Raw genomic sequence first — 13,717 nt, forward strand, 5'->3', positions numbered from 1 at the left:
AGAGAGTAGAACCACCTTTGGCAGACTGGCTCTAGTGACATGGGAAAGATGATGGGAAAGAGTTCCGGATCGACTCCTTTGATGGTCATCATAGCTTGATAGTTTCGAAGATGGTACATGGGATTGTCACTTGACTTGAACTTGGGAATGTCATTGGCGGAGAACTCTTCAGGCAAGCTCACCTTTCCCTTGAATTCAGCATTGGTTGAGGTATCAAAGTAGTGCTCATTGTTGGCGATCTTTTTCACCATGCCCTCAATTTTCCTTGTTATGTTTGCCTTGGAATGCTCATTTTCGACTGCTCCTAAGCGGGTATCGACCTCTTCTAACATGGTAGTGATTTTGGCCACGGCCTCCATGAGTTCATGGAGCTGCTCAATTGTTGCCACTGTTGCTTGAAATTGACGGAGATGCAAGGACTAGTGGAGCTTGACCTAACCTTTCCCTTTGTTGCCGAAGCCAAAGCGTTTCTTGAAGCCTAGACACATTGACGCGCACTTAGGACTTGAACAAATGGAGAGGACACGACTCATGACCATTTAAGACATAGACAATTGACACATGACATGATTTTAGAACTTGGACTTCCCGACACATGATATGATATGCATGCAATGAATGAGACCTATACTTGACTCTAAGTGCCACTCGGAAGATTCGGGATTTTGGATTTTGTATTTGTATTCCGGATTTACGACCCGTTGAAAATATTTGAGAGGAGATCCATTATTTTGTGGAGGTTTTCTCCTTGTACCACAACTTGAAATATCGAAAAAAAAGAGGATTTCGACCCATTGGAATTTGGACTATTGTAGGGGGATTTCAACCCATTGGAATTTGAAAGGGAATTGGATTTTGTATTATTTCAAGGGAATTTCAACCCGTCAATATTTTAGGGGGATTTCAACCCATTGGATTTTGTATTATTTCAAGGGAATTTCAACCCGTCAATATTTTAGGGGGATTTCAACCCATTGGATTTTGGAATATTTCAAGGGAATTTCAACCCGAAGTAGAGTTTGGAGTATTTTAGGGGAGTTTCAACCCGTTGAATTTCAAAGTATTTTAAGGGCATTTCAACCTGTTGAGTTTGGAGTATTTTAGGGGAATTTCAACCCTTGAATAGAATATGGAAATAGAATTTGTATTATTTCTGGGGAGTTTCAACCCGTTTGAAATTTGGAAATTGGACTTGTATTATTTCAAGGGATTTTCGACCCATTGGAAGTATTTTCGAATTTTGTATTTGGGAGTAATGGAAGGCAAGGATTTTTTGTAGCTTGAAGATGAATTTGAAATTTGAATTTGACTTGGAGTTTGAACTTTGAAATGGAAAAGACGCATTTTTGTATAGGGTATGAGGCTTTGAGTTTTGAAAATCCCGGCATTACGCCGCCATGGATTTGAGACATTGAATTTGGAATTTTGAAAGTCCGGCATCATGCCGTTGTGGACTTGGAATTTTGAAATATTTGATCATGGAATCTTGAATTTGAGATTGAATGAGGAAAATCCGACACTACGCTATCATGGATTTTGGAATTGAAAAGTTTTGAATAGGGGACTTGAGATTTGGAAAATTGAACTTAGTACTTCGAACTTGAGGTTTGAAATATGGAATGGAAAAGTCAGCATTATGCCGGCATGGATTTGGAACTTGAAATTTTGAGTATAGGACTTGAAGTTTGAAAGATTGAACTTAGGAATTTGGTCTTGAAGTTTGAAAGATTGAGTTGAAAAGTTGGCATTACGCCGGCATGAGTTTGGACATTTTGAACTTGAGGTTTGAGATTGGAATTGGCAACTTGAATTTGAGATTCGAAAGATGGAATTTGAAGATTTGAATGCTTGAACTAGAAAATCCGGCATGACGCCATTGGACTTGAATTTGAAACTTGGAATTGAGACTAGAAAATCCGGCATTATGATGTCGTTGGATTGAATTTGGGAATTTGGACTAGAAAATCCGGCATTATGACGTCGTTGGATTGGATTTGGGAATTTGAAACTTGAAATTTGGACTAGAAAATCCGGCATTATGACGCCGTTGGATTGGAATTTGAATTTGAAACTAGAAAATCCGGCATTATGACGTCGTTGGATTAGACTTGGAATTTGAAACTCGAAATTTGGATTGGAAAATCCGGCATTATGACGCCGTTGGATTGGACTTGGAATTTGAAACTCGAAATTTGGATTGGAAAATCCGGCATTATGACGTCGTTGGATTGAACTTGATTTTGAAACTTAAAATTTGGATTGGAAAATCCGGCATTATGACGCCGTTGAATTGAATTTGAATTTGGCATTTGTGCGTGAGGCGTGTTTGAGGGTTTTGAATCAAATGTAGTGGCACCCCTAAAAGAACTTAAATCGACGATTTTAGATGCATGAGGCTTGAATGATGCTCCTAGGGGGTTGGTTTCCTAGTTGGGGGCTAATGATTTTTTAACAAAGTTAGAACTCGAGGTTAGCCATTCACGCGTGCAAAGACGCCCACACAATGCACATGTAGCACGTTGTCACACTAACATGAATATGAATGCGACATGCAAAGTTCTCAACCTATGGTCGGTCTAAGTTTTGTATGATGCAAGTGGTCGGCTTTGGGTGTCAAAAGGTAGTCGACTAAGAGGCGGATCCGGCAACAACTTGCACATCCACCTAAGGGACGTGTGTATCGGCAGAAGACCTCCATACTTGACGTCGGGAATGTCAAGCAAATGCCAAGTTTCGGTAGGCGCGGAAATGGTCACACACTTTGGTCGGGAACCGTATGGAGAGTCACCATTTTGTTGCCCCCGGGGCTAGCCCGAATGTAGAACACATCCGTTTGGGCAAGGTAGAAATTCGTTTTGCACAAATATGGTTTTTGAAATATGCATGAAATGCCTAGAAATTGAAAATTGAAAATCGCATTTGAATATTGTATTTGAAAAGCTCGTTTTTCGACATTCATTCTCAAGGTTTGGGAACATCCTTCAAAATTTAAAAACAGACTGACTCCTACTTGAAAACTTGAGCAACATGGGAAACCAGCCACTGTGCTGGATGCCGGTAGTGGCTTTTGCCGCAGGGGCCTGTGCCTGGCGCCAGAGCTGGCATCCAGAACTTAAGTAGATCGGTGGCTTGCTGCTCAAAGTGTGCTCGTATTTTCAAAGTTGAAATTTGGAACTCCCCAGTGGAGTCGCTAGAATTGTAGGGGGTTTATTTTCTCGTACTTTGCCTTTTTCCCCTACTGGGGTGGTTGTTTTAGAAACCTTTCGTATCTTTGTACTTTGAAGGAGTCGCCACCAAACATTATTTAGGGTCTCGTTTGGAAAGACCGAAAAGATGACTCAATTAGGATAAGGCATTGAATCTTAGGAACGGATGGGTGAGATCCGGGCAAGGGAACGAGATGCTTATTCCGCGAGCTTTAAAAATGATTCAAATGCGTGGCACAATATTTTCGAAAATACCCTAGTTTAGACTATATGGGTTTGAATTTAGAACAAATCGAATTTCTAGTTTGTATTGTGGTCACTTTGCTTTAAAGTTTAATTTAAGGGAACCTAAGATCGGTTTGTCCAAGAAATTATCTTTGTTAAGCGTGGCATAACCTTTTATCTAGTTGTATTTAGCATGTTAGGTGATGAAAGTAATAAGCAGGTAAAGCAGCATCACAATGCAAAATAGGTGCGGAATTAGTAAAGTACAAGACCACCTAGAAATGGACTAGGACGTAGGCAAGTAAAGTTGCGGAATTGAAATTGCGTAATTGAAAGTGCGGAATTGAAATTGCATAATTGAAAGTGCGGAATTGAAGTTGCATAATTGAAAGTGCGGTATTGAACTTGCATAATTGAAAGTGCGGTGTGGAACTTGAATTTTAGCAAATGAGATCCGAACGCCAAGGGACTCCTTAAAAATAAGTGCGCCCGACACGGATTCAAAGCAAAAATCTCTACTTTAGGTCAAGTTTCTCGACCTAAAGTGTCTTAGATTTTGAACATAGAACTTGAACTTTGAAAAGTTTAATGTTGGACTTGAAATATTGAACTTGAAATGTTGAACTTTGAAATATTGAACTTGGACTTGAAATATTGAACTTGAACTTGAAATATTGAATTTAAGAGTCTTGAATCTCAAAGATTGGACCTTTTAATGTTGAAAAGGCTTGATCTTTGATGAGCTCTTATTTCGAAATGATCCTAGTTTAAGGAAGTGATTGCAAACAACCCTAAACATTATCGGATCTTGAAACTTAAACTTGAAATTTGAAAAATGGAGTCTTGAATCTCAAAGATTAAACGTCTAAACATTAGAAAGCATCATCTTTGATTACTCCATGTTTTGAAGGTGATTCTAGTTCAAAGAAGTGATTACAAACAACTTTGAACATCATTGAATCTAGAAAGTTTGTATTTTTGTATCACATAAAGTTTGGATTTTGTACGTAAGAAATGTATGATTATTGTAAGTGACACTTTTAGGATTAAAAATGCCAACTTACTAATCATTTTTGAAATAGAAAATCAAATAAACATGATTTATTAGGGGTGGGATTCGGAATTACCTAGTTAGGTTTAGACAAGAATTCCTTTTAGAGCTCCTAATTGCTTAGAACTTGAAAATTGTATGTGATTTTGGAGGATTTTTGTATTTTTGATTAGAGTGGTAATTTTTGTATTACGACGTTGTGTTTTGATTTTAACTCCCCATAATGCTCAGAATTAGGGGTTTAAATAGGAGAAGCTGCTGCTAAAGGCCAGCTTACGCCAGCGTCCAGCACTGCTGACGTGGCGCAGAAGCTGCCAAAAAGGACGAAAGATGCCGTCCTTGTTTTGGCTTGTATTGGTGTACCTTCGTACGAATTGTACGAAGTTGGCACGTAGTGTTTTCTTGATGATTAAGGAAGTTTGCGACTAAAAACTAGTCGTTTCCGGGTTTTTGAATTCGGTTTTACGGGACGAGGCCCGGCTCACTCGGTTTTGTGGGTCGGCGCCCGAATTTGGATTGCTTAGTGTCATTCCGACTGGAAAAGGCATTGTAAAACCAATGGGATAGTCCATTGGGTGAGATTGTTCTTGGATTTTGAAATTGATTTTTAGAATTTGTATTTTGTACCGAGTTCCGGAATGGGAACGGCCTCGGGGATTGGATTTTGGCTCTTGGATTTTGGACATGTTCTTAGCAATTGGGATTTCCGCACGGAGTTGCTCCAACCGCCTAATAAGGATAATGGTATCGTCATCATCCTAAAGGAGAGAAACAAATTAGGTGTCTACACTCAGAAATGTTTATTGTTATGTTACAGGAGACTTTAAGGCGTATATACCATTGTTGCATATACGTAATATTTTTCTATTCACTGTTAGCTTTTGTCACAATAATGAAGTAAAATCGATGATTAACAATAACCAAATAACACCAAAGATCCGTGCATCGCACGGGGTTAAAACTAGTTTGTTGAATAAGGGGATTCAGTTATGTGGTAGGTACTTTATAACATGATTCACTAATCATGACAGGTTATGTTTGTCTTTTCTTGATTATCTATTTTCTCAAACGATGCTTAAAAATAACTTGTTCCTGTGCATTACTTAACCAAAGAAGGTAAGAGAGAGTCTCTGATACGTAATAATAAGTATATTCAACATGTAAAGGGTTTAGAATACCTATGTAGGTTCATTAGTTCAGAGTAGGGAGCAAAAACGGCTTTTTAGTTAAAATATGGCATATAACGATGAAACGAGCTTCAAATGTGAATAATTTGACCAAAGTAAACCAGTTGTGCATTTTCAAGTTGTGAGGCAACTCCACCAATGGTGTGATCCGCAGGATAAGGTGAACTTCTTAACCTACACCCCGTTTTTTGCCATGGCCAGAAAGAAGAAGAATCGGAAGCACGATGATGGGGGTTATCATGGGGATGCTTCTACTAGGTCTCCTACCCCACCAACTCGACCAATGAACCAGAATCAACGATGAAATCTTATACCCAACTCGAACTCTGTTATGCCGACAAATGAAACTCCGAGGATGGTGCCGCCGCCTCACCCGAGTTCTGGTCCACCGTCGCAAGAACTCCTGGATGTTATTAAACAATACCACCAGTCGGTTAGATGCCCTGTGCCTAACTTGAATCCTTCAACCCTGAAACCGCCTTCAATGGTGGAGCTAATGGCGAATGTGTTGGCCGGAGAACAGGATGCTAACGCCTCACATGAACGATTACAGACCATCATGACTAGCATCAATGATATTCTATTGAACTCCTCCCCTAATGGTCCTTTTGCTCCAATCCCGCCTCTTCGAGAAACAGAGCAATCGATTGCAACAGGGGGTTCATGGGCTCAGTTGTTCTCAGGGGGACAGCTTAATGCTAAAGGTAACACTCTCAATTTTATTGCTCCCACTGTTGTTAATGGTGATAATGTTGCTTATCTGGACAAAGATGAACTTGACAAAATGTCTGATGTTTGGAAAACTTCACTGGTTATGTATGTGGTGGGGGAATTGCCTACTATTGGATCTGTTTTGAGATATGTGGTTAAAGAATGGGGTCAAGTGGCTAAACCACAGGTTTTCCTTCATGATGAAGGTTTCTTTGTGCTCAAGTTTGCCTTTGTAGCTGATAGGAATTCTGTCTTATTTGCTGGACCACACTCTTTCTATGGCAAACCCATGATTGTTAAACCATGGTCTGCAACCTTCAATTTTCATGATGAGATTCTTCGTGTTGTTCCTCTATGGATCAAATTAACTAATCTGCCACAGAATTGTTGGGGAACTGACTCATTGAGTAGAATTGGTAGTTTAGTTGGAGTGCCCTTATATGCTGATGAATACACCTCAAAACAACTCAGGATCTCCTTTGCTAGAATTCTAGTTGAGGTTGATGTGACTAAAGCTCTCCCTAGGTCAGTTTTAGTTCAGGATCTAAGTGGAAACACTATTGTTCAAAAGGTGATCTATGATTGGATCCCTCCATGCTGCAAGAAATGCAAGAATGTAGGCCATGACTGTTCTAAGGGGATGCCAACTGCTAGGTTTCAGCCTGCAGTGCACATTCCCAAGAAGAAATGGGTAATGAAGGGTACTGTGAAGGACACCACCACCACTGAGGTGCAATCCAAGCCTCAACAGGAGACCAATGTGATCCCAAATCCACCAGCTGAAGATGATGGGTGGAGGGTGGTCACCAGGAGGAGACTAAGCAAATCACCTATGGGTACACCTTTGGTGTCTATTCCTGAAGGGCTGACACAGGTTAATGCTTCTTTTGAAAATGATGGAGTTAGAAGAGGTGGGGAGGCAGGTGGAGGTGGTTCCCCATACCCAGTTCCATGATTTGTAGCTGGAATGTGAGGGGTCTAAATGACCTCAGTAGGGGGGGAAGTAAGGAAGGTGTTAGCCAATAATAAAGTTAGTATAGTTGCTTTACTAGAAACAAGGGTAAAAAGTAATAAAAGCAAAAAAATTATGGGAAAGTTTGGGCCAACCTGGACCTGGGATGATAACTATCTGTTTTCACCAAGGGGTAGGATCTGGCTTGCTTGGCACCATGCAGATATTACTATTCAAATTATCCAGAAAACTGAACAATTGATACACTGTTGGGTTCAACTGAAGAATGGCAAGGCTGCTTTCTTCCTTACTGTGGTGTATGGTTTACACACAGTTGATACCAGGAAGCACCTGTGGCATGATCTCTCTTTGTTGGCCCACTCCATCACATCTCCTTGGTGTGTGGTGGGTGACTTCAATGTTGTTCTGTATGCTGGTGACAGAATTAATGGGAATCCAGTTGCTATTGCTGAAACTGCAGATTTTGCTTCTCTTCTAGACACAACTGATCTGGGAGAAATGAAAGCTAGTGGCAACTTCTTCTCCTGGAGCAACAAAGGGGATGGTGATAGTAGAATCTCCTCTAGAATTGATAGATGCCTTTGCAATGCAGCCTAGCATAGTACTTTCTCCAACTCTCTAGTGGAATACCTTAACCCTGGAGTGTCTGGTCACTCTCCTTTGATAATTCACTGCCATCTAGATGTTAAACAGGGTGGAAGGCCTTTCAAGTTCTTCAACTACATGGCTGAGCATGCAGAGTTTCAGGAAGTTGTTAAAAAAGGGTGGAGTGTTCCTGTGAGAGGGAAACCAATGTTCCAACTGTGGGAAAAGCTCAAGCATATCAAGCATGGTCTTAAGACTATTCATAGAAGAGATTTTGCAAAGCTGGAGGAGAGATTAGAGCTTATTAGGGGGGAACTGGATAGTATCCAAACTCAACTATCTAGTTGCCCTACTGATGTGAACCTGCAAGAAAAAGAAAGGGGTACAATGGAATCTCTGAAGAAATTCCTTGATGTTCAAGAGAGTGGTTACAGACAGAAGTCAAGGATACAGTGGCTCAAACTGGGGGATTCTAACACAAAATTCTTCTTCACTGCACTGAAAGAGAGGTATTCTACTAATACTATTGACATGTTGTATGACAGCAATGGCAACAAGCTCACCACTGCATCTGACATTAAGGAGAATATTAGGTCTTTTTACAAAGACTTGATTGGCACTGCTGCTGTGTCCCTTCAAGGGGTGGACCTTAGTGTGGTAAGACAGGGTACTCAACTTACAAATGAGGCAACTTAAAATTTGATTAGACCTGTTTCCAAGCAGGAAATTGACTTAGCTCTCAAAGGAATTGACATACACAAGGCTCCTGGCCTTGATGGTCTAAATAGTTTCTTCTTCCAGCAAGCTTGGCCTTCTATTAAAGAGGGGTCTATGCAGCAGTGTTGGAGTTCTTTGAGACTAGTAAATTGCTCAAACAAGTCAACAATACAGTGGTCACCTTGATCCTTAAAATTCAGAATCCTACTAGTGTGAAAGATTACAGACCTATTGCTTGCTGCTCTGTGATCTACAAACTTATTTCCAAAGTGATCACTTCCAGATTACAGGGGGTCATAGGGGATGTGGTGTGTGATGCTCAAGCTGGTTTCATTCCCGATAGATCGATTGCTGACAATATCTTACTAGCTTCTGAGCTTATTAAGGGTTACACCAGAAAATACATCTCACCAAGGTGTATGATCAAAATTGACCTCAGGAAAGCTTATGACTCACTTGAGTGGCCTTTCCTAAAAGTCATGTTACATGAACTAGGGTTCCCTGCTAGATTTGTGGATTGGATCATGGAGTGTTTATCTACTGTTTCTTACTATATCTTTCTTAATGGGTATCCTACTGAACCTATTCCTGCAAAGAAGGGGCTTAGGCAAGGAGACCCCATGTCCCCTTTTCTGTTTACCATTGGTATGGAGTACCTTTCTAGATGCCTGCAGAGTATTGCCCAACAAAACTGCTTCAAATTCCACCCTAGATGTAAAAAGTTGGGTATAACACACATGATGTTTGCAGATGATCTCTTAATGTTCTCCAAGGCTGACAAGATTTCAGTTCATGTGCTGTTTAAGGCTTTCACCATGTTCTCTTCTGCCTCTAGTCTTGCTGCTAATCTGGACAAGAGTAATGTGTACATGGGGGGAGTGTCTGATGATGATGAAATCTCCATTAGAAGTGGCCTTGGTATGCTGAAGGGTTCTTTCCCCTTCAGATATTTAGGTGTGCCTTTGACCACTAGGAAATTGAAATATAGTGATTGTAGGCCTCTAGTGGATAAAACTGTTGCAAGGGTTAGGAGTTGGTCCTCTAAGTTACTCTCCTATGTTGGCAGGCTACAGCTTGTCAAAACAGTGCTCTATGGCATGCAGCTTTACTGGTGTCAGATTTTTGTGATGCCTAAGAAAGTCATGAGAGAAATCCATGCTATCTGCAGGACCTTTCTATGGACAGGTGGTGGCTTAGGGTCCAAAAAAGCTCATGTTGCCTGGGAACAACTGTGTTTTCCAAAAAGCAGTGGTGGGTGGAACTTGAGGGATCTTACCATTTGGAACAAGGCTGCAGTTTTGAAGCACTGTTGGGCATTATCTCAGAAGCAAGATAGGCTTTGGATCAAATGGGTGCATATGTACTATGTTAAAAACAAAGATTTCTGGACCATGTCTATTCCCAATGGGTTGACCTGGTCCCTTAGGAAGATTTGGAGTGGGAGAGATGTATTTGCTGCCACTGGTGGGTGTACTCAGTTCCTTTCAGCTGGGAAGTATAAGATCCAGAAAATGTATAAACACCTGAAACAGAATGGTCCAAAGATGGATTGGAGGAGACTCATTTGCAACAATTTTGCCAGCCCAAAGAGTATCTTCTTACTTTGGCTTACAGTGCAAAACAGATTGCTAACCAAGGATAGGCTAATTCATTGGCATATTAATGTGGATGCAGTGTGTAGCGTGTGCCAACAAGATAATGAGAATATGCAACATTTGTTTTTTCAGTGCCCTGTGTCTGCTGAAATATGGAGTGCAGTGAAAACAAAGATTGGTGTTAGTAGACAGACAGGCATGTTTCCTGAGGAACTGCAGTGGATTATAAAGAAGAGTAGAAGTAGTAGCCCAGAAGCCAAGGTACTGTGTGCAGCTTTCACTTAGACAGTCTACCACATTTGGCTTCAAAGAAATGCAAAAAAATTTAGCAATAGGCTTGATAGTTGTGTTGTAGTTGTTGCTAGAATTCTGTTTCATGTAGCTTGTAGGTGTAATAAGGCAATGCTTGATGTTTTGTCTCTTGCCTAGGTAGTGGTAGAGGGTTATCCACCTTGTTGGTGGCTGTTTTCCCCTTCCAGGATGGTGTGTGTGTGTGTTGTTTTAATGTGCTGGTGTAATTATCCTCCTTTTTGGTAATAAAATCCTTATTTGCCAAAAAAAAAATTGACCAAAGTAGCTTAGAATGAGTCTTAGAAAGATAAATATATTAAACATGCAAAAGGTTTAGAATACCTATTTTGGTTCATTAGTTGAGAGATGGGAGCGACAACTGCCATTATAGTCAAAGTATTACATATAATGATCAAACGAGGCTTAAATGTACATAACTTGAACAAAGTAGGTGATAATGACCTTTAGAAACATCAAAATAATTATATTAAACATGTTAATGGTTTAGAATACCTACTTACGTTCATTAGTTGAGATTTGCGAGCGAAAGCGACCATTATATTCAAAAGATGACATAACGATCAAACGAGCCTTAAATTTGCATAACTTGACAAAAGTAGGTGAGAATAAGTCTTATAAACATAAAAATAAGTATATTAAACATGTAAAGGATTTAGAATACCTATTTAAGTTCATTAGTTGAGAGTTGGGAGCGAAAATGATGTTTTTAGTCAAAATATGGCATCTAACAATCAAACGAGCCTTAAATGTGCATAACTTGACCAAAGTAGGTGAGAATAAGTTTTAAAAACCTAAAACTAAGTACATTAAACATTAAAGGGTTTTAATTGGTTCATTAGTTCAGAGTTGGGAGCGAAAACGGCCATTATAGTCAAAATAATATAACGATCAAACGAGCCTTAAATGTGCATAACTTGAGCAAAGTAGATGAGAATGAGTCTTAGAAACATAAAACTAAGTATATTAAACATGTAACAGGTTGAGAATGCCTATTTTGGTTCATTAGTTGAGAGTTGGGAGTGAAAACGGCTATTTTAGTCAAAATATGACATATAACAATCAAAACAGTCTTAAATGTGCATAACTTAACCGGAGTACCTGAGAATGTGTCTTATAAACATAAAACTAAGCATATTAAACATGTAAAGGGTTTAGAATACATATTTAGGCCTCATTAGTTGTGAGTTGGGAGCGAAAACAACCATTGTAGCCAAAATATATCATATACTCATTTATTGTTTTAAAATATTGTTTATATTATATTTTACAATATTCATGGCTTTGATTATAGGTATTCATGAACAAACCAAGAGAGCGTTCCTCAACAATTAATGAGATAAAATGTGTTTGAGACAAGTTGACACGATGTATTACTAATGAATGTCTTTGATTGATCACAATTTTAGCATTGTAATGAATCTTTTAATATAGAAGCTATCTACCTTTTTCCATTAATCAATTTATATACAATTTTTTTTGAATTTTTTTTACACTTGTGTTATTGAATGGTGTATGGATGATCAAGGGGCATGTCTATTAGTGTATAGTACATACATTATGGTTGAATGAGGTTGCTTGGTGTAGGTACAGGCTTCTAGCTACAGTATATTGTTCTATAGTGGTACGGGCCTGGCAAAATTTACAAAAAAAAAAATATTTAAAAACATACCCCAAGCACTTGATAGTACGGTGCTAGCAGATTTTTTTTTTTTAAAAAAAAATTGTTAATATCAAGTGCTTGGTGTTTCCCATAACCCCCCAAGCACTTCACAAGTCAAGTGCTTGGCGTTTCTTAAACCCCAAGCACTTCAAATATTATCAAGTGCTTCACCTCCAAGTGATGGGGGCATAATCACCAACACTTGGCCTTTTTTCTACTAGATTGGAAAATCTATTTTTTTTTCAATTGTTTATAATATATAAATCAATCTTAAACCAAAAAATGAACTAAATAAAGTAAGCGACTCAAACTGCCGGTACGCTTTCCGGCTGGCAACGACTTCAAACGGGGTATGTGAATTAACTTGCATTCTGGCAATTATGATTTTTTCGCATGTCAATTAGGTTGTTCATAACTTAACAGACCAACCATTATTCCCACCGGAGACCCCATGGGGATTGAAGGGTCGTAATCTGATGAATTATCTCTCCAGCCAACATTATCTGGAACATGGGATTTGAGTTCCCCTACTCTTCTCAAATTCGATCATACAAACTCCCCACAAGAGATAAAGGCAAGGGAGTTGGTGAGGAGATGGCCAAAAAGCCAGAGTCGGTTGATCCGTCTTTGGTAAGTATAAAATCAACCAAATCAAGATTGGAAAACCAAGCACTATTATTCTTAGAAGTTAAGTATGGGAGTCAACCAGCCATATTAGACAAATAGTCATCTTAACAAAGTTACTTCTTCGATCAAGTAATTTTGGATAAGTACATGATGTTCCTTATCAAATTAGGGGGCATTTTTTATACACATTTAAAACGTGCACTTAGAAAGGGTATGTGACTTATAAATGGACCCCAAACGACATTTGGACCCAGTTATATAGCCAGGCCCAATATACGAGGCCCCATTAAGAAAAAGAAAGGTCAGCCCAAGAACTAGTGAAGCCTAAAGGAGTGAAATCCCAGACAGCCGAAACTCAGCACCATCCTCAGTCACATTAAATGTAAGGACCAGCTCAATGGAAATAAAGGTTGGCGTGGCCACAGATTGCAAAAATTCCTAGTTATTCCTCCCCACTAAGGCATTTAAGGGAAGTAACTCCTACTTCTCCTCAACTGCATCACAACTAGGGGTGTTAATTTCGGATATCGGATCCGATCCGATTTGAAATTTTGGATATCCAAAAATTTCGAATCGGATATTTCGGATGGATATCCGAACATCCGAAATGATCTGAACTCAAAAAAAATTAAAATTTATTCACGTTTTACATTAATTATTTCAGATATCTGATCTGAAATTTCCGAAAACTTGAAATCGCATCGGATATCCGAAAATTTGGAACAGATATTCGGATTTTTTTTTCTATTTTTTTCTTTTAATTTTTGAAATATTTTGGATATTTCGGATATCCGAAATGAAAAAAAGTTGATCCGAATCCGATTCGGAAATCCAAATTTTTTTTCGGATATTTTGTATAAAACCGGAT

General features: G+C 39.2%; 1 protein-coding gene across 1 annotated transcript; it reads left to right on the forward strand.

Moving 5' to 3' along the window:
• Window positions 1-7,467: 7,467 nt before the first annotated feature.
• LOC130463314 (uncharacterized) lies at window positions 7,468-12,743 on the forward strand. Its single transcript, XM_056832409.1, has 5 exons — window positions 7,468-7,897; window positions 8,036-8,605; window positions 8,779-10,511; window positions 10,680-10,733; window positions 12,627-12,743. Exons 1-5 carry the CDS (start codon window positions 7,468-7,470, stop codon window positions 12,741-12,743), a joined length of 2,904 nt encoding a protein of 967 aa, XP_056688387.1.
• Window positions 12,744-13,717: the final 974 nt, after the last annotated feature.

Source organism: Spinacia oleracea, chromosome 6 (genome assembly GCF_020520425.1).
Source record: "Spinacia oleracea cultivar Varoflay chromosome 6, BTI_SOV_V1, whole genome shotgun sequence".
Taxonomy (NCBI): domain Eukaryota; kingdom Viridiplantae; phylum Streptophyta; class Magnoliopsida; order Caryophyllales; family Amaranthaceae; genus Spinacia; species Spinacia oleracea.

Coding starts and splice junctions, on each gene's coding strand:
- LOC130463314 (XM_056832409.1), top strand. CDS start 7,468: ATGGGAAAGTTTGGGCCAACCTGGACCTGGGATGATAACTATCTGTTT. Junction 8,606..8,778: donor CCTTAGTGTGGTAAGACAGG/GTACTCAACTTA, acceptor TCTATGCAGCAG/TGTTGGAGTTCTTTGAGACT. Junction 10,512..10,679: donor GTAGTAGCCCAGAAGCCAAG/GTACTGTGTGCA, acceptor TCTCTTGCCTAG/GTAGTGGTAGAGGGTTATCC.